The 19,809-nt window shown below is 38.6% G+C and overlaps 1 protein-coding gene across 1 annotated transcript in view; it reads right to left on the bottom strand.

The window, feature by feature from the left end:
• Nucleotides 1-19,809, bottom strand: part of LOC115628937 (voltage-dependent T-type calcium channel subunit alpha-1G) — a 65,902-nt gene that overhangs the window by 17,753 nt on the left and 28,340 nt on the right. Inside the window, exons 6-17 of the mRNA XM_030525210.1 lie at nucleotides 19,625-19,746; nucleotides 19,259-19,413; nucleotides 18,058-18,150; nucleotides 13,584-13,825; nucleotides 10,567-11,164; nucleotides 9,817-9,840; nucleotides 7,718-7,987; nucleotides 7,328-7,650; nucleotides 7,137-7,294; nucleotides 6,665-7,094; nucleotides 6,365-6,574; nucleotides 2,123-2,237 (exon numbers count right to left, since the gene is read on the bottom strand). Coding sequence (XP_030381070.1) covers nucleotides 2,123-2,237; nucleotides 6,365-6,574; nucleotides 6,665-7,094; nucleotides 7,137-7,294; nucleotides 7,328-7,650; nucleotides 7,718-7,987; nucleotides 9,817-9,840; nucleotides 10,567-11,164; nucleotides 13,584-13,825; nucleotides 18,058-18,150; nucleotides 19,259-19,413; nucleotides 19,625-19,746 — 2,740 coding nt within the window. The remainder of the gene's footprint in view (nucleotides 1-2,122; nucleotides 2,238-6,364; nucleotides 6,575-6,664; nucleotides 7,095-7,136; nucleotides 7,295-7,327; nucleotides 7,651-7,717; nucleotides 7,988-9,816; nucleotides 9,841-10,566; nucleotides 11,165-13,583; nucleotides 13,826-18,057; nucleotides 18,151-19,258; nucleotides 19,414-19,624; nucleotides 19,747-19,809) is intronic.

Genomic DNA, 19,809 nt, shown 5'->3' with positions numbered 1-19,809 from the left:
GACAAATACTAGAGATTGTTCTTACAGTATATAGGACATATGGTACATATGTATGTATATGGGTGTAAAGTATAGTATGTGGATGTATGTGTGAGAGTATGTATGTGCGGGTGTGTATATATCTGATTTTGTTTCTGTTTTTGTGCCGGATACTGAGCGGAAGTGAGTTCCAAAGTTTAAGAGGGTACAGTTAGTTTGGTATAGTTTACAGTTAAAGTTTATAGTTTTGTATGCGTGTGAGAGTGCACTGTGTTTCGGTTTGTTTTTGTTGTTTGGTTGTTTGGTTGTTTGCTTGGCTTGCGGGGTTTCTATTTGTGTATACAACTTAGATACTAGAATATAATATACTTAGTAATAGGAGTAGTGCTGTTTAATAGGCAAAAAGGTGAGCAGATTGTCTTTAAGTTCGTTGTTGTTGTTGGTGGTGGTGGTGGTGGTAGTGTGTGAAATGGAAAAAAGTAGCCATAAGAAGTACATAAGTATTAGTAAGTATGTAAGTAGTATTGAACCATTTAGAGAGTATGAACATAATAAATCATACATATACACAGAGACATAAATAAGTATTTCGATGGGAAAATTTCAAACACGTATTAGAGAAAAAATTTGTTAAGAGGGGTTCTTGTTGTTTAACAAGGTGTTGAGAGAGGAAGTCAGCATGCGTGCCCAAGAGAAAGAGAAGGAGGGCAAAGAGCAATTAAGGATGTATGCAATTGTGTACACGTGTGCACACTTTGGAGATGAGTTTCGACCTGTGTATATAAGTATGTATGTGTGTTGTATTTGATGGCTTCGCATGCGCCTCATGCCTTAGAAATATACACGCATACGTTCATACGTACATACATACATACGTACAGTGGCTAGGCACAGTTAGGTGACGGATGACCAGGCGCAGAAAGAGCAAGAGACCCCGAAATGGCAAGCAGTCTATTCAGTTCGTTATAATGCTTACCTGCGCGTATTTTTTTTATGTTTAATTATATAGTATCACTTATATATATGTACATAGGTATGCATATGCCGTTAATGGCATCATTTTGTTGAGATTAACAAAAGCTACATTACTGTAAACGACATGCAGATGCGCGCTGCTTGCTACGAAACTCAAACGAAAAATTCACATGCAACTTTTTGTACGCATTTCGTTGTTGTAGTTGCTGTTGTTGGTTTTATAATTGTTGGTTGGTAAGTTGGTTGTTTTGTTGTATTAGTATTTTGTGGCTGTGCTGGCGTATTAATTGTTAATTGTTTTTGGTTATTTGCTAATTCTGATTCTGGCTCTGGTTCTGATTTTGTGTAGTGACGCAATTAGTTCTCTAATTGAATAAAAATAATATGGGCACATTGAAATACACACCACAAATTAGTGCGAGCGAGCTAGCGGGCCAGCGAGGGGGGGCAGCACAGCTCGCGGCAGCGGCAGGCAAAACTAAAACAATGAACTGTACAGAAAAAGCAACACAAGCAACAATAAACGAGAAATAACAAAACGTAAAGTATAAAGTATGTATGTACATATGTATGTATATGTATGCAGGAACAAAACCATAAAATGGCGTTAAACTAAATTTTAAATAAAAACAAAAAATAACAAACGAACTAAAAGCATATGAAATCACAATTGTGAGCACTATCGCGACGCGATTTTGTCTGTTTTAAGCTAAAAGGAATTTTGTAGATAATACTACTGTAGATATCTTTTATGCTTCCAATAACATAATGACAGTCGCGATAGTCTCGAATTGGCGCAACACAATAGTAGAAAATATGCGAGCAGGGCAGCAAGCTTGGCAAATTATATTGTTGGAATTCAAAGCTCTGGATGGTTAGTCATCAAACGAAACGAACAAATTGACAAATAGATAAACAAACAACCGAACGGACGCACAGAAAAATCGTAATAAGAAAAAACAAAGACAACAAATAACTGATGGAAAACATACGGAACGAAAGAGTATACATTTACAAAAAAAAAGCTTGCTCTTGTTTAACATTGATGTTAATTTTTAACAGGTAGGTGTAGAAGTATTAGGTAATAGTAGTATATATAGATATTTTATTTATATATAATATTTGTATATATATATATAGAGGCATATATGCTGAACAATAGGTCTACCTGAAACACTGTGACGAGCGCCCAAAGCAGGCTGTCGAAATTCTTACGATCGCAAATCATCTCTCCATTAATTTTCTCGCAGAATTTACATCCGAACAGATTCATGCCGAGTATACTAAAGTGATGGTTTGGTTTTTGTATTTATTGATATATAATATAATATATATGTATATATATTTCGGTAATCATATATATATAATATATTTATTCTTGTGTTTTGTTGGGTTTTGTGTTGTTTTTTATTTCAGTTTTAGCATACAATTTTATTTTGGGTTTTTATGAAAGTTAATTACATTAAATTATTTTCATTTTTAGTATGTCAATCAAACAATTGTGAGGCGAAACAGAGAGAAAGAGAGATACAAATACAAAAGAGAGAAATAGAGATAGTTAAGGCAGAAAGAGAGAGAGAGAGAGAGAGAAACAGAGAATGTGTGTGTGAGAGAGAGAGACAGAGTGGGTGAGCGAAAGTGTCCATTTGTAAGTGAGCGGCGGGCGAGCGATAGTTAGAAATTACAGCTAAGCACAATTGTAAAAGTATAGAGAAGCCTTTAAAAGTTTAAACTAAAGTATTAAGAAATCAAATATACTGCGGGGACCTAAAAAGGTGCAGGCCATATTGAGTTTAAGGTCAAGCATATCCATATCCATAACTGAAATTGAGCTCTCAGTGTTTTGTAAGCCGGAAAAGCATTATTATGAACTCTGCTTCATTTGGGGAAGAAAACACTTAATTAATTCGAGTCGGCTTTGTTCCTCTTATTGATATCAGGAACATATTTTGTAGCCATTAAAATTGATAACGAAAAAGCTGTTCCTGCTTCCGTAAAACATCCGTTACACTTTAGGTATTTCTCTATTACGCAGTTGCGTGCCAGGGTTCTTTTAGGAGCATAAGAAAGAAACTCAAAGGATAAAGCCTAAAAGTATGCTGCCTTAATTTGAATAAAGCGCCTTTTCCACTTGCGTGGTAACAGCTACCGAAAATTCGACATTTCGACATAATGAGGAAACTTCGCAATGCGAAAACATCATTGGAGAATATGGAATCCATTTGATCTATCATGAAGTTGAGGCATACGCAGAAGTAGGCTATAATATGCAATTTACTATCTTGGCTGGGGCGAGACAGAGGTATCTTGTTTTTCTTGTTGTTGTGAGACAAATATATTTGTTACGCAGATGTTTTACACTTATAAACAAGTTGACTCATACATCTCATTTATACAGGAAAGTACATATAGTAGAGCATATTGGGCATAACCTTTTTGTCGGAGTGAGAAACTGAGATGAGTCCAAAAGCCGAACTAAAATGATTGCTTGCAGTGTGTCAAGAGATTAAGCTTCAAGTGGGAACAATAGAATTACAGATTTTATTTTCCTTTTTTATTGAATCAATTCATTTAATAGAATTTATTTGTGTTTATTGCTTTGATTATTAGTTATGAGTTAATCTTTTGCGTTTGGGTTTTGGGATTATTTTTTGTACGTTGTGTTGCTGGCGACGTCGCTGCGTGGTTGAGTACTAAGCGGGCACTGGTATTTCATAATTAATTCTAATTTATTTTGTTTTTTCTAGACTTGGCATTGGATTAAGTAGGAATATGGCATGTTGCAGACGCTGTTGAAGTAACAGATAGAGCAGAAGGTAAGTACCCGACAAATTCATTATTGATAGCAATTATAAAGTGGGTTCACCGTAGCACAGCCGCAACTTCTGCTCCTTCTGCTCCTTATGCTTTTCAAACATTTGTATACGAGTATGTGAGCTGTGTTAGTATTTGTTGTTGTCTGTTTTTATTGCTATTGCTTCTAACTACACAAACAGATTAACTAAGCTAACTAAACTTTCATTAATTTTGTTTTAGTAGTTGCTCTTTTGTTTTGTTTTATTAAGATTCTTATTTTGGTTAACTCAATGAAAATCAAATGTATTTTTATATACGAGTAAATCGAATATGTATATATAAGTATATATATATATATATATATATAATAGTAGTAGTAGTAATAGTAGTAGTATACGAATATTTTATTTTAGATAATGTATTTAAATATGTATATTTCAAACTGCATCGACTGCAACTACACAATAAGCGTACGATTTCAAAGTACTTTTATATTGTGTGCGTGGGCGTGTGCGTGTGTGTAAGTGTTTGTGTCTTAGGTGCTTTGAGCATAAAAGCTTGCGTGGCTGCTGGCGAAAGCTTTCGAAGCTTTCGAAGCTGCTCACGCAGGCGCCGCGACCACGTCGTCGAGTGTTTCGTGTAGGTGCTGCGAACTTCTTCGAATGAGTTCGATACATAAATAAAAAATGCGAGTTTGTATATTTTTGTTCGGGTTTCGTGTCGTATTTGTTTGTGTTGTTTTTGTTAGGAACGCTAAAAAGCTAAGACACACATTTAGTTAATTTAATTGAATGAAGCTTTGGCTAACTAACTAATTGTTGTAACTGTTGTTGCTGTTGTAGTGACGATTTTTGAAGTGTGTGTGTATGTCTGTGATTGTGCAAACCAAATAAAGAAAAACATTTAAATTTAGAGTTGTTCGAAAAGTTCGGTTTCGAAATATGTAGCTCATGAGCGAGTGATAAAGATAATGAAGAAAATATTAGTACGCTTTAGTCATAAAGTATAGTATGTAACGGATTTTTAGTATTGAAGAGTGAGCAAATTTATGAGAAAAATAACAAAGAAGATTACGGTGTTTTGTCTGCATCGGGGTGTACTTGGGTTCGTGTCGTTGTGTCAGTTATTGTGTGTGTATGTATGTGTGTGGGTGTGTATTTCGAATGCAAATAGGTGAGCTAACGAGTCATAGAGAACGACAAATTGTAGCAGTAAGAGACAGTGAGCTTTAGAAGGACATAGAGTGGAAGTGAGTCGGAGATAGAGAGAGAGTGAGAGAACGTTAGATCGTAAGAACGAGCGAGAGCAAGTAAACACTCTTTGAACTTGTAGGTTTTACTTAAAACATTTCGTACAAGTTAATCGCAAGTTTCAATGAAACGCTAACTACTTTTCTTGATGATAGCAAAATACAGAGTAAGAGAGAGGAGAGAGAGTAAGAGCGATATTGAAAAATAGGCATTAAGGCAGCTGTAAGAACAGTTCTTACTTCGAAAGACTTACGCAAATGATTACTCAAATACTCAAATGGTACGTAGAATTAGAAGGAATATGTGGTTGTGAAGCATAAAAACGGTTATAGTAATATCAGAGCAATTCGATTGATTCTTAGGGGTAATTGGGGGGCCAAAGGACATAAAAAGAGAACTTGTGACATGTCGTGTGTGTGTGTATTATGGAAGAGAGCTTTAGAATTGGTTAGGAGAGGGTGTAAAAAAGAAGCGAAATTTAACAATTGAGTGCGTGTGGCATTTAATGAGAGTAAGAGAGCTTAAGAAAGAGGGACTTAGTACCGTTAAAAAAGGACGAGTGTGTTAGTGTATTAATGTTTTGAGGTTAAAGAGCAAGAGCATGTGGCAGAGAAAGAGAGATTGAAATAGAGACAGAGAGGGGCAGAGTTTAGGTGTGAGAGTATGTGAAAATCGGAGCTGTTCGTGTGCTGGAGTATTTGTTTTCTGAACACTGCGGATCTGGGGTTTGGATTAATATGTCTAGTGGGCATTACTTTGCTATAATATCGAGTACAAGTACAAGTATTAGTATCAAATCTATAAAGTCGTTAGACGACTGCTATGCTAGAAAGTTCAACTGTTTGTAGCTATGGTTAGGAGTATATAAGCAGTATATGCCCGAACGTATTCTCGGAGCTCCGTTAGCCCCTGCACCTGTACGCGACTTAGAGCCGTAGTCTGTCGCTTATGACGTACATATCTGCTAGAATTGTTGGACTGGACTGGTTAGGGTGTGGTGGGAACGTTCGATGCCTTGGTACGGATACATATGTACATTTATACGCCGATAGTAGATATTTATCAAGATAGTTATCACATTTCTTAATAGTTGCTTTTGTTAAAAATGAAGTCAATCGTTGTTCGCTTTTTATCTTTGGTTCGCCTTTACCGAAAAAGCTTTACGAGTTGTATACGAGTATATGTAAGTAGTAGGTAAATGTGTCTTATGGATTTAGTTATTGGGGGTGTCAGTGTGTGTCTTTTTCGGTATTTGTGCCTGTATCTGTATCTGTGTCTGTGTATGTATCTGTATCTGTGTGAGCCCCAACTTGTAGGCTTTGTTTGGTTAGTGGTTGGAGCAGGCCGCAGCCAGTCGGACTCACCTGAATATGAATATAAAAAGTACCAGGAGAGAAAAGAATACAGCCACATTGTCCATGGTGCGCAGCATGACGAACAGTTGGCGCCGCAAATTGGGCATGAAGCGCACGAGCTTAAGGATGCGCAGCAGGCGAAATGTGCGTAAAACCGAGAGACCAGAGCCCCCACCTCCAGTTCCGTTCCCCAAAAATTGCTGGCATATCTCAATGGCGCTAATTGGTATGCGGCAAAAGTTAAAGGTAAGTTGAGGGTAGAGCCTAGACTCTAAACGCAACACAATCACTGTGCTCTCTCACACTCACCTTAAAATTACAATGATGCCGTCGAAGACATTGAAGCCGTTGGCAATATACCGGAACGGCCCCTCGGCTACGACTTTGAGCAGCATTTCCACTGCAAAGATGCCCGAGAATACAATATTGCTTGTCTCCACAATGGCCGTCAGCTCTTCTGGCTGGTTATGGTACTCAATGCCCATCGATAGTGTGTTTATCAGTATGGCCAAGAGTATGCCTTGTTGGAAGTACTTGTGCTCGACCAGACGTCGTATATAGCGGCGGATGACGCTGCAAACCCTGGACAGGCAGCGATAGACTGCAATTATGCCACGCATAGCTGGAGACCACTGGCGCCGTCTTTCATCTAGCGGCGAAAGCGCATTCTGATACAGATCGTAGCAGCAGGCATAATCCTCCATATAATTGCCAGTTTGTCTATGACTCAGCCCAAGGGCTCGAGCTCTGCCGCTGCTGCTGCCAGTGCCGGCGCCGGCACCTCCATTGCCGCTGGTGCCATGCTGCTGACCATTGTTGTTGTGGCTACCATTATTATTGTTGTTGCTGTGATGGTAGTTCTGTGGCTGAGGCTGTGTCTCCTTGCGACGACTCGCCGTCTGCGTCTCGGCGCAAACAGAGCCGGTCATAGTCGCAGTGCTCAGCTCGACGGCCGCAACGGGCCCATCTGACGCCGCTGACTGCTGTTGCTGCTGCTCCGTTGCTGAGCCGGTGGCTGAGGCTGGGCCTGAGACTGGAGCTGATGCGGTGGACGCGACTGCGGCCACTCCCGCTGTACGCTTGTGTTGGTTTTTCAGCGCCTCGGCCGTGTGGGGATCACAGCGTGCGAGCGATGAGTAAAATGACTCAAGCGTGCTTTGACCCGTGGGCAATGCCGCTGAAAAGGCCACAGAAAATGCTAAGAGCTCTTGACAAGTCATCGCGTCGTGTATACCCAGTTCAGAGCACTCTGCATATGGATTGGCTATGGTGCCGATGGTCTGCGGTAGATTCACCTAGATGCATGAGTTTATAATTGTAGATTCGAAGTGTTTTTGTGACGGTTTGCTTTATGGGACTCACCTGCCAGATGCTGCCATCGCCGGCCTGTGTCATTTTCTCTGTTGAGAAGATGTTACTCTTCTCACTGGCCACTCCATTTATGTTGGACGTGGCTGTGGCGGTTGCAGCACCACCGCCGCTTACGCCACTTACGCTTACAGTGCCGCTGCCTGTGGGCTCAGCACTAAGTGCGGGCGGCGTATGAAGCAGCACGTACTCATTAAACATGACCGATGGCCTCCGGCTAACCGATGTGGGTGGGCTGAGGAAGCCCGAGGTGCACGGATGACTCTAAAATAAACACCGCCAAAAAAAGAACAAAAGAGAAAGAGAAGGCGCCACAAACCGTGGCGTCGCAGGCAAGAATTGGCAATTAGTAGGGGTTTCGTTTTCAAGTCCTGGCATTAAATGGTTGGGTGCAACTTTTTAAATTTGGTTCGCAATCGCAAGTACTATGAGGCAAAAATAAGACGCAAGCATACAAGGAAAAGCAGCAGAACCTAAAATGGCAGATTGTTGTTTTTGTTTTGTTATGTTGAGCTGTCCGACTCAAGTGGGTCCCTAACCTAGTATGGTTGCATCAATAGCCGATGACAGATGAATAATTAATATTCATTTAAGTGGCTGCTACAATGCTCAACCGTTTTTGTATCTTTGAAAATCATACATATAACAAACGATTTTCGGTGAGGCAACTAGGATCCAAGTCTACATCGGTACCAATTATACTGTTGTATGGATCAACTTAAAATATATTTACAGTTAAAGGGCTAAGAGGAGCGCATGTATATACATATATGCTGTGATAGGCAAACTATAATACTTATATACATTTGCTGTGATTTATGGTGAATGGTTATTTATATACAAATAATGACTTTCTTTTCAACTTTATCAAGAATACAATTCCTAAAACATTGATTGCTTCAAGAATATAATTATAAAGTTAAATAAAGTACAATTAAATCAACTAGAGCTTTCTGGCCCACCGGTCTTATTTTGTAGACTCGTGTTTATTTTAACCTTTCTGAGGTGCTTGTTCGCAAATGAAATGATATTTGAGGAAGATTATATTAAGGATACTTGTTCTATTTTGGAAAAAGGACAGAAAAAGAAATTGCCAGTTAAGCAAAAATAAACGTTTGCCTTCGCTTATTAATGGTTCTATTAAATTGCACAACTATTACGCAATTCCTCAGCTTATATTTATTCGAGTTTTTTTTTTCTTAATGTAGAATGTTTTTTCTTCAAAAAATGATTGAACAGTGCAGTTAGAACAATTCTCCAGTGCTTTACTAGGAAGTTTCTAAAATATTGATAAAACAATAAATTAAATTCGTACAGGAAAAAATAAATTATGAAATTCTTCTTCTATACGCCTTCTTAAGCTACGAGTTATTTAAAAACCAATCAATAGTTTTTGTGGCGTCTACGAGTGTGATTTTGGATGGAATTCGGCAGAAAGAACTTTCCAGCACATCCTGATTAATCGGATGTCAAGAGTTCAGCGAATTTTCGTAAATAGGATGATGCAGCGGTGTTTTTTTCAGAACCTGACGATTTTTTTCAATTTATTTGTGCTTTTCCTTTACGGAAAAACTATTTATTTATTTATTTTTTTATTACAAAGCTTTGTTTGCATGCCTCAAGATACGAGTTCGGCCATTTGAAAAGCAATTTTGATTCGATATTAATCGCATGGGTCCCACAAAAGTCCTGTTGTGGCATTTGCCTTAACAAACATAAGAGTATTTATACGTGTGTATATGATATGCCCATAGAGTCGCTTTGCAATGAACAGATAAATATTTTATGAAATATTTACATACAAACACAAAGAAAATTCAACGAAAAAAATTGCATTTTGGCACTAATTATCAATTTAATGGAACAATGCTATAGCATAGAGCGTTAATAAATTGATCAATGGGATATTGCTACGTATAGTATATAAATTGAATTTGTTATGTTAGTTTTTGTATTTTATTTGTACATAAGGACGGATTAGTTCAGTTTTGTGCTTTAATTTTCCTCGTTCATTGTTACGTTTATCAATTTTGTTTTTATATTTGTTTTGTTTTGTTTTTCTTTTTGGTGAATTGTTGTTTTAAATTCAATACCTTGCCTAAATTTCCCAACTGCAGCTGCAAGTTCGTGCATTATTTATATAACAAACGTGAAAGAGCATTATTATATTATATTTGCATGGCACATTCTTGTTTTAGTTGTTGTTGTATTTGTTATACCCTTCACAATTACCCAGCATTGGAGACCACTGAGCTCCTTTCATTTCTTTGTTCGATGGCAAACATTTGATTTGATTCTAGCTTTATAGATAGTCTGAGATTATGGCTCAAAGAAAATATCCTTTTGAAATTTGAAATGTGCTGCACATAAAATGAAAGCCCAGCACTCGCGTAAATATTTTAGTATATGTAGTTGGAGGTTGTTTTTAGATCGGACGACTAGGCGATAGTCGGTTGCAAGAACGGACATTACATGAACATTTTGGCTTAGCGAGTTACATTTAATTGAAGTGCTATTGAAACTTTTGAATGTAAACGAATATGTTCGAGTTGTAGTTTTTGAACACGAAGACTCATTCGGTATGACTCAAAAACGATTGTGAAGGGTATTGTAGCTTCGGCTTGGCCAAAGTTGTTTTTCCTTTCATTTGTTGTAGTATTTGTGGTCTGATTTACTACTTTTACCAGAATTTTAAAGGTTTTTGTTAAGCATTTTGTTGTTGTTGTTATTGCTTTTCGGGCGTGGTCAAATGTTTTGTGTTCAGCGGTCTGATAGGCGTGAGGGGCGTGGCGTGTTATGACAGACATACATATGTAAATGGAAGATCTCTTCTCGATACTTACAATCAGTTGCTCCGAGTCGATGATCTGCTGCGGAAACTTAAGCAGAATTGTCTTCTGCTCGGCGCTGCTGCCTTCGGGCTTCAGTTGGTTGTGGGTGGACCTTTTTAGCGATGAGCCGCGTATTCCCAGTGCACCGCTACCACTGCTGCCAGGACACTCGAGGGACTGTTCAGTGTTGTCCGATGAGGAGTGTTGCTGGGGCTGCTGGAGTTGCTGGGCGCTGACGTAGCTGCCGTAGAGTCCACCAGCGGCTGCTGTTGCCACACTGGCCGTGCTGCCATTGATACCGTTTACGAGGGCTACGGTGGTGGTGGCCGCGTTGGTGCCACCACTGCCGGCGGTGCTCGGAGAGGGACGTGGCGACTGAACGTTGGTGCTATTTCCATTGTGATTGTTATTGTTGTTGTTGCTGCTGCTATTATTGTTGTTATTCGAATTGAGCGGCACCATGACGGTTATCATCTGATCCTGTATGTTGGACGGCTTGCGATGGCTGAACTTGGGACACTTCGGATGGTGGCACTTGATACGGGATGGCGAAAACGTCAGGTTGTCTGCATTGGGCAGCAGTCCCTCCTTGCGCTGTTGGCGCTGGTACCTGCGGCGATGATGACGACATCAGGACGAGAAGCACGAGGAGTGGCGTGGGCGGCAGCATGAAAAACATCGATTTGATTAGTTTGGCATCACAGCGGGTGGAAATCACAGGCTTGACACATGTACACAAACAGCGTGGCGTCACAGTGTGTGCGTGAGTGTGTCTCTGTGTGATTTGTCTGTGTGTGATTGGTTGGGTTGGGTTGGCTTGGGTTGGCTTGGGTTGTGTTGGGTTGGGTTGTGTTGGGTCTGGCCTGGTGGCTTGTCAGACGTGCGGCCGGAAGCGTGTGCGTTAGTCATTAGTGTAAGCTGTAGGCGCGCCGTGTTCTTTGGACAGCGGACTGTGGGTGGACTGTGTGGCTGTGTGGCTGTGACGCTGTGTGTACTCAACATTTAACAATTAGACAACAATTACATAAGTCAATCAAATGAACAGCGCAAATAAGCTTTACAACAACAATAACATGACAGAACTGCAACAATACATAAGGCAAATGATTTAAATAAGCATTTTCCCGAGTATGTTCTCAAACTATTGTTCACTTAACAATTGCCGAGTATTCGAGGATATGGATGGATGACGTTTATACGCTTACTTCATCCACTACATAACTAATGGATACATGAAAGGAGTAGTTTAGGTGTTTCTCCCTTTTGTCGAGAGCTTTTGATTATACATTAAATAAATACTCTCTTAAATACTCTACAAGGGTAAACAGCAGTGACAATTATTAATTTACATATTTATTTGTTTATTATTTTTCTTGATATGCTCAATTGTAGAACTCATTTCTGTATATAAAGGTAATTCTTTTATCAGCTTTAATAAGTTGAATTAAAGGAAGAGAAACCATAAACGAATATTATTGCACGACCCGTTAACATAATTACAGAAATTAATTAGCAATGTTCTTCTTCATCAACTCCAAGTGTTCAAAAAAGTAGAAAAAAAATTGAAGAGTGGTGCTCTATTTTATTATCGCGTAATGGAGAGAGCGAAACTTCGTACTTTAGACTCTTCGGCTGCGAAAATTGAAATTGATTTAGATACGAGTTTATTTAACAATTTTTAGCTATGCTCTTTTTTTTTGTTGAAAACTCGCAACATTTTTCTAACAAACATAAAAAAACGATTCTTTAATCAATCGATATAAGGTGAATTCGGAATATGTAAGTGTTTGGCTGAGCATATTTTTTGTTCGTATGCACAATGAAGGATTAGCTCAGTAAGCAGGACTATGGACTAAACTCTATGCTAGTCATGCCGCGACTTAATGCACTAGGTTTCAAATAAGTACGCACTACGCACTAGGCTTATAATTTTTGGTTTTAAGTTTCAAGTAATCGCTTTCAAAATTCTCTTGCAATGCACTATCAACTATTAAGGGATAAAAGAACCAAACAGGGAAAACTCACAACAAAAGAGCAAAAATATATAATGTAACAAAGTTGACAGCAAAGAACAGAACGTGGCAAATAAAACAACAAAAGAAATAGTATTGTAAAAGGGAGGCACGTGCGTGCACTTCGCACGAGGGCACAACGAAATGCACGACAAGCGCATGCTAAATGAATTTTTAATAAATCAAAATGCAACAAAAGGAAAGCAACACAAACATATGCATGTTTATACATATATATGTATGTGTATGTAATAATAAAAATCATAGAGAGTAACCGAAGCTGGTAAGCGAATGAAACTCAAGTGCCATAAATAAAATGCAATGAAATAAAAACGTGGCCAAATTGCGGGCGTTTGCAGCTGTGCAGGCTGTGGGCGTGGGCGTTCGCGTAGGCGGGGTGGGGTGGAGTGGGATGGAGGTGCCAGTTGGCAGCTGCAAATTGTTGTCTGTGTTGCCCATCGCCCCCTTCACTCCCTTGAGTTGCGCAACAAGTTTTGATTTGAACGCTTTGGCACTTGCCTTCAGATTGTAACGCAAATGAAATCTTGTTGCATACTTTTGGGCTTGCCATTAAAATTAAACGCAATGGGAAAATTATGGAAAAATGTAAATAAGTATACGAAAATAACAATAACTGCAGCTTGATCTGGACTCGGCGTTGGTGGGGCGTTAGAAGTTCAGGAGTAGTTAGTATTCAAAGTTACTGTTAAACGCTTATACGATTCGCTTGGCCTATAGGTGGCCGTATTAAGTAGTTAGTAATCAACAACAACACTACAATCTAAATGATTGGTCGAACGTTTTGCGTTGCGCTGGGAGTGCCTCGTTGTGGGCCAGGCTCAATAGCCATTTCTTGGTTGTTAGTTATCAGTTTTTAGTATTCTGTCTCTTATTCTTTGTGGGAACGATGCAAAACGCAATGCGAACGTAACGCAACGTATCAAAGTAAAACATATTGAAACGAGAAACATAAACGAAAAACATAATTGAATGAAATCAAAACTACAACCAGCATACTTATATAATCTGTACTTCTTTAACATTCGTCTTTTGAAGCGTCGCCATAGATGCGCAATGTATTTCACGATTTCCGCATAGCAGGTGGCTGGTTCCGAGTTGTTGGTGCTGGAGGCAAGCGTCGATGTGGATGTGTATCGTGCTCGCTCCTGTCGCATGCGCTCCATTTCACGTTTCTTTGTTTCGGAGAACTGCGTGGCAATGACGACCAGACACAAGTTGATCATGAAGAATGAGCCGATCTTCAAAAGACAAAATTGTAAAAGACGATTTTAATTAAAATTTGCAAAGAATTTGTATTTCATAAATGGATAACTAAGAGTACAAAGTTTGTGACTAGTTTGGGAAAAGCTAATATTTGTCTTAAGAATAAAATCATACTTATTCACAAGAGTATTGAAAATTCTGTTAGAATTTTTATCAAAATTTGCAAAGAATTTGTATTTCATTTCAAGCTTGTGACTAGTTTGGGAAAATTTAATATTTGTCTTAAGAATAAAATCATACTTATTCACAAGACTATTGAATATTCGGTTAGAAATATATGTTGAAATGCTGCTGACAGGTTCGGCTTGGTTTGGCGGCTTCTAATCTAAATTATTAATAATTAATTTAAGTTTAAAATCGTATATATTCCTAAGACTATTAAAACTATATGTATGTCGGATTCGGTTTATTTTGGGAGCTTCTAATTACAAAAATTTTATAATAACTTACAGCTTTTGTGAGCGCTATTTTGTTTTATTTATTGTTTGTTGTAGACTTTAATTTAATTAGTTTTATAAAAGTCTTAGAGGATAGCACGACTATCAAAGAAATAAGCAGGGTTAAGGTTTAGATTTTCCCATTTCCTCTTACAATAAAATCCAAGCCATTAAATCGTAGAATTGCCAATTAATTTTGTATATATGTTGACTGACGATGAAATTTGCAGTTGAAGAATTTTTTCTTTGCATAAGAACTTTTAATAAGCTGCGTGTCATTCTACATTAAAACGTACAGAGTTCTTCCTTATATGTGAGTATAAACTCGTAAAAAACTGTTGAAGCTTGAAGCAAGCGCGAAAACAACTAACTTTTTGTATTTCCGCAGCTCACACCCAAGTTGGGAGGGAAAGGAATGGCGAATGGAAGAAGGACACTGACACTAAAAACGGTATAAAAAGTTTGCCAAAGCGAGGACAATAAATGGCAGTCAGACAGACAGACACACGCAAGCATTGTAGAGATTTTTGTGCAACTTTTTGCTGGGATATTTGTTTTGCTTGCGTTACTTTTAAAATGTTTAGCTACTAATATGCCTGATTGCGGTTCAACTTGTAAGCACATTTGGCGACGGCAGCTGCAACAGGCTCTCTGCACAACACAGACAGGCGGCTGGATGGCAAACAAAGGAGCACAGCAAAATAAAAGGCGTTGGTGCAGAACAAAAAGACTTGGAAATTTGTTGAAGCGGCAGTGCGAAACTTTTTGGCATTACCTGTGCAGCTGCTGCTGCGCTTCGATGGGCAAGTGGAGAAGGGTGCTGGGGTAGCTTTTACAGCCGACCTAAGATCCTTTTTTTAATATCTACATCTTTCACAACGTCAAAATTGTGGATATAGGATAGAAATGATTGCCAATTAAAAGTGACCTACTGAGCTTAGTGGAATGAACAGAATTGCAATCAATAACTGAAACAAATACATACATACATGTAATTTCTATTATAAATGCAAAAATGTGTTGATTGCCTAGTTTGATTTTATTTCATTTACTTAGTTTTGTTTTTGGTGGGCCACCTTAGTGCCGGACACTTGCCGCCTGCGCTTGCGCCTGCTAAACAAACTGCCCAACTTTAAATTGGAAACATATTTTCAAACAAAGAACGTTTCTAATTTGTATGTGGAGGCAAAAATGTACAACATAAATATGCAATTTCCTCGCTCAGTTTTCAAGCAACTTTCAATAAACACATACACGTACACAAACACATACATATATATGTACTATACTTGTGCTTGTATGTAGGTATACTTGTATGTGAATGTTAGAATATTTTTGTGTTTGTGTGTGCAAACTGCGAACTATTTTCACATCAAAAGTTGTTTCGGCATAGCGAGAGAGAAAGAGAAGCAAGAGCAAGAGAGAGAGAGGGAGCGAATATGTTCCCATATATAGAGACGTGCACCATCAAATGAACAGTGCCAGGGAGCTCTGGTGGGGGGAGCAGGAAGCAAGCGGTTAAGCAAAGAGGACTTCACAGCACAACTTGGAAACATAAATAATGAAATTCTCTTTTGTAAATGCTGCCAACTGAGCAGCAGTTGTTGTTGTTGTTGTTGTTGTTGCTATTATTGTTGTTTGGCAGGTAACAGCCGCAAATATGTGCATATAGTATGTATATCCATATATATGCATATGCATATGTATATGTATATCCATTTGATGGTGCATGCGTTCATGTGCTTGTGCATTTAAAGGCTTTTAATTAGTCCAAGGATATGTATGCATGTGCGAGTATTCGTGTGTCTACCTGACAACTGTCTACAAACGTTGGCCTGCAAACATTGCAGGCATTAGGCTATACACACACACACACACACACACACACACACTCAGACTTACATGCAGACACACGCAAGGTCATAGCAGTGCGTGTATGTGTGTGGGTCTATTAGTCCTGCCATTAGGCAATCTGCTCAAACTTTTCGCCCAAATTACTGCGCTGTGGCCAAATGCAAACTTGGGCAAAAATGCAAATGATATTGCATTTAAATACACATGAACACACACACTTATAGTGCTGTGCATGCACAATAACAAATCCAAAATTGCGAAAAAGATACTGCACACTACTGAGCATTTGTTGGCTCCACTATTGAATACACTTGCGAAATGAAAAACAAAACTTTAGTATATTAATAATCAGCATGAAGAACAATTTTGCTCTCGAAATGATTAATTCTGGAATTCTGGTTTCCATACTTCATTGCCAGCATCTTAGAAATAGTTTTCCTTTCCATTTCAAATTATTTAATTCGTTATCTCTAGCTGCTGAAAACGATGGAACCTAAGAGCAAGCTTCCACCATAGATTCTACATTATTAATTACAATGTTGTTTTCTGATATACTTTATACACCAAAACATTTGATGTGGAATAATTTTTTAAATAGTTTGCACTAAAAGACTTTAATTAGTTATTGTGCTTGAAATTTAACTAAAAGCAGATCACCCTATTTTTCGAAAGATTCTTTCTAGAACAAGTAAACTGTACGTCGTTGAAAATTAGGAAATTATTACTAGAATTTTTTTCTTGTTATATTTAACATTTTCTGTGAAGTAGAAATGATATTCGATTTCTGGAATATATTTTCTGTGAAGTAGAAATGTATTTTCCTAGAACTATAGACCTGGGAATTAAGTTGTTTGCCCACCACATCATATATGTAATTGATATAAGAGTACATGTGTCCATTTTTGTGAATTATTAGAATATTATATACTCGTGCAACTTACAAACCAGAAAGACAACTTGGGATTCATAATAATGTAGATTTGGAAATCATAGCTTTTATGAAAAACGGCGCAAAAACTACTGAGCAATAAAAGCTTGGAAAGGTTTTCCAAACTCAAGAAAAACAGCAATTGCGTGTCTAAAGAAAAATTAGTCAATCGCCTTAAAGCTGAGCAAGAATGAATGATTTCCCAAAAGAATTTGGATGGAGTGTTGAAATCTCAAATTTAAAAAAACAAATTTCTTAAAATTAGACGACTTTTGTCTGAATTTGAGGGCGTCTATAATATTAAAATAATTGTTTTGAGTGTTGAAAGCCTTTCTAGTGGAAAGTTGGCTTCTAATGCGAAAGTAAGCTTGGCACATGAGTTTATGACAAAGTGTATAAAAATTGTTGGCTTATGTCAGCTAATCATAGTCAACTTTTTTGCAGTTTTAATAATTTTTACCTAAAAACTTTGCCATCAAAGGTAGGGTGGGTGTGGTGGGTGTGCTGACCAACTATTTAGGAGTAATTTACTTATTCATTTTGGCAAATTGCTTTAGACTGTTGACCGACAAGAAGGGCACGCAGGCAGAGGCCGTAGCAGAGCTCAATTAAGATGTCTGTGCGAGAGCTTAGTTGGCCATTAAAAGCAATCAAAGCGACTAGAACGTGAAGTGCCGAGCTGACTGATGGGCAAAGGCAACAAAAATAACAGGTTTAAGCGCCAGCTACTCAATATTTAATTTTAATATTTCAATTCATAAGCTCAGCTCACAACGGATGGGCTCACAACATGCATATTTGATGAAGCGATGTCAAATCAAAGGCTATTGAATATTCAACGGCGATCAAGCCGCGCGCCATTTTCGCAGCGATATTCGTAACAATAGAACCAAAGAAGTAGCATCTCACGGTATACGACTATATGGAGGGTCATAAAATTTCGGGCACGACCAAGTTGTTTATTGCCAGCCTGGGACATTGTACTTACAACAATTAGCAGAACGAAGTAGATCCAATCCCAGAAGCTGTGGGCGTCTTGCACGTAATACATTATGTCCGTCCAGCCCTCCAACGAGATGACCTGCAAAAAAAGCAAACAGCATTAATAACAAGGATAAAACACAATAGCAGCTGTAGCTAGAGTAATTAGCATGAACGCTACCGCCCACTGCTGTCCATTGCATTGCATTGAGAATGGGGACAATGTCGGCAGCGGTCGGTCCACATCACGTATGCTTAATTTTTGATCACGTGCGCCCGCATCAGGCGCAGCTGTTAGCACAGCGCGCATTTTTATGCGCTTTGTTTTCAGTGGCGCTCCTTTCTGTTTTTAAATACTTTTAATTGACATTTAATTACACGCGGGCGGCCGATTGTCCCGCGCACCAAAACATTCTCAAATATACAAAAGGGACAATGTATGCGAATACGAGTAACAAAGGCATAAATAAATGACTAAATCAGTGGAATGAAACAAATTAATAATTGGGCTTACGCATACCCTTATTTCACTTATCATTGCCCATCTCTACACATTTGATTGCAGCATTGCTATTCCCTTTATCAGCATTTGGAGGGGAGTCACCATTACTGAAACTCTGGCGTTTAAAAATATAGTATTGGCCTGCAGACTGTGTTAATGTTTACTTCGGCTTACAACGTTGGATTGTTGCGCTGTTATAAGCGATAAGCCTGAATAAAAAGAGATTATTTGTTCAGCAGAGAGGCCGCAATTAGTTCAACATGTTAAGAATTGAGCTTAACTATCCAGAAAACCCGTAACACACATCTAAAAGGTTGCTTTCGAAGAAAAAAATATATATTACGGGCACAGTGTCGTCTGCGGTCCTATAGCCTGGGCTCAGGCAAATATAATCATGTAGAAAAATCATGACCTACCTATGAATTTCGCTAAGCTTATACAAGTATACGAATTATTTGTCTCTAAAGAGAAACCCCGGCATGTGTGAAGTATTAGTACTAATACTTAGTAATAAATCATAAATAAAATGGTTTAGTTTTTCTTTAAGAAATTGCCCTTCAACACGCTTATATCAATGAATTGGCGAGTGTCCTTGCGGTACAATGCAAGAGCTGGACAATGATATTATTCGGTTAATTGTGTCTCTTAGCGCACTACGCTCAATCGAATTGGGCAAGGATACAATGATAATACTGTTAAAACTTACCAAAAAGATTGCCACCCAGGCCATGCCAATGTTGTCAAAGGATATGGTGCCCTGGAATGGATTCTCGCCGCTCTGTTTGCACATCGTGTAGTATTGGTTCCAGTTGACGCACGAGGTGTTCGTCGGCTCGTTGAAGTCGAACGGCTTGGCATCCGCTGTGAATGGTAAGAGGATGAAGAGAAAGGGATGGTGGAGAGGGGGGATGGGGGTATATCAAAGCAGATTGTTTGCCAGACGTTGTTTTGTAGAGCAGAAGTTTTACTCATTAAGGCGCGCGCAAGCAATTAAAAACGCCATTAAATTTGATTACGGAGCAATTTGCACTTCATTAGCTGCAAGTTGATCATAAAACCGTTGACTACTTACCGTTGCAGACGAGCGCTCCGATTCGATAGGGTGGGAAGTTGGCGCACAAGTGCATGCCCGAATCTTCTGGGGTGGAGCAGATATAGTCCTGATCCTTGGAGAACTCATAATAGTGTGAGACACTGCGGCAGGCGGTAAATTTATTTTTATGTGTATGTTGTGGTGGAGAAGTAAAGTTAATTATA

The sequence above is a fragment of the Scaptodrosophila lebanonensis genome, unplaced genomic scaffold (assembly GCF_003285725.1).
Source record: "Scaptodrosophila lebanonensis strain 11010-0011.00,11010-0021.00 unplaced genomic scaffold, SlebRS2 tig00000129-arrow-arrow-pilon, whole genome shotgun sequence".
Taxonomy (NCBI): Eukaryota; Metazoa; Arthropoda; class Insecta; order Diptera; family Drosophilidae; genus Scaptodrosophila; species Scaptodrosophila lebanonensis.
This window is presented reverse-complemented; position numbering and strand designations above follow the sequence as displayed.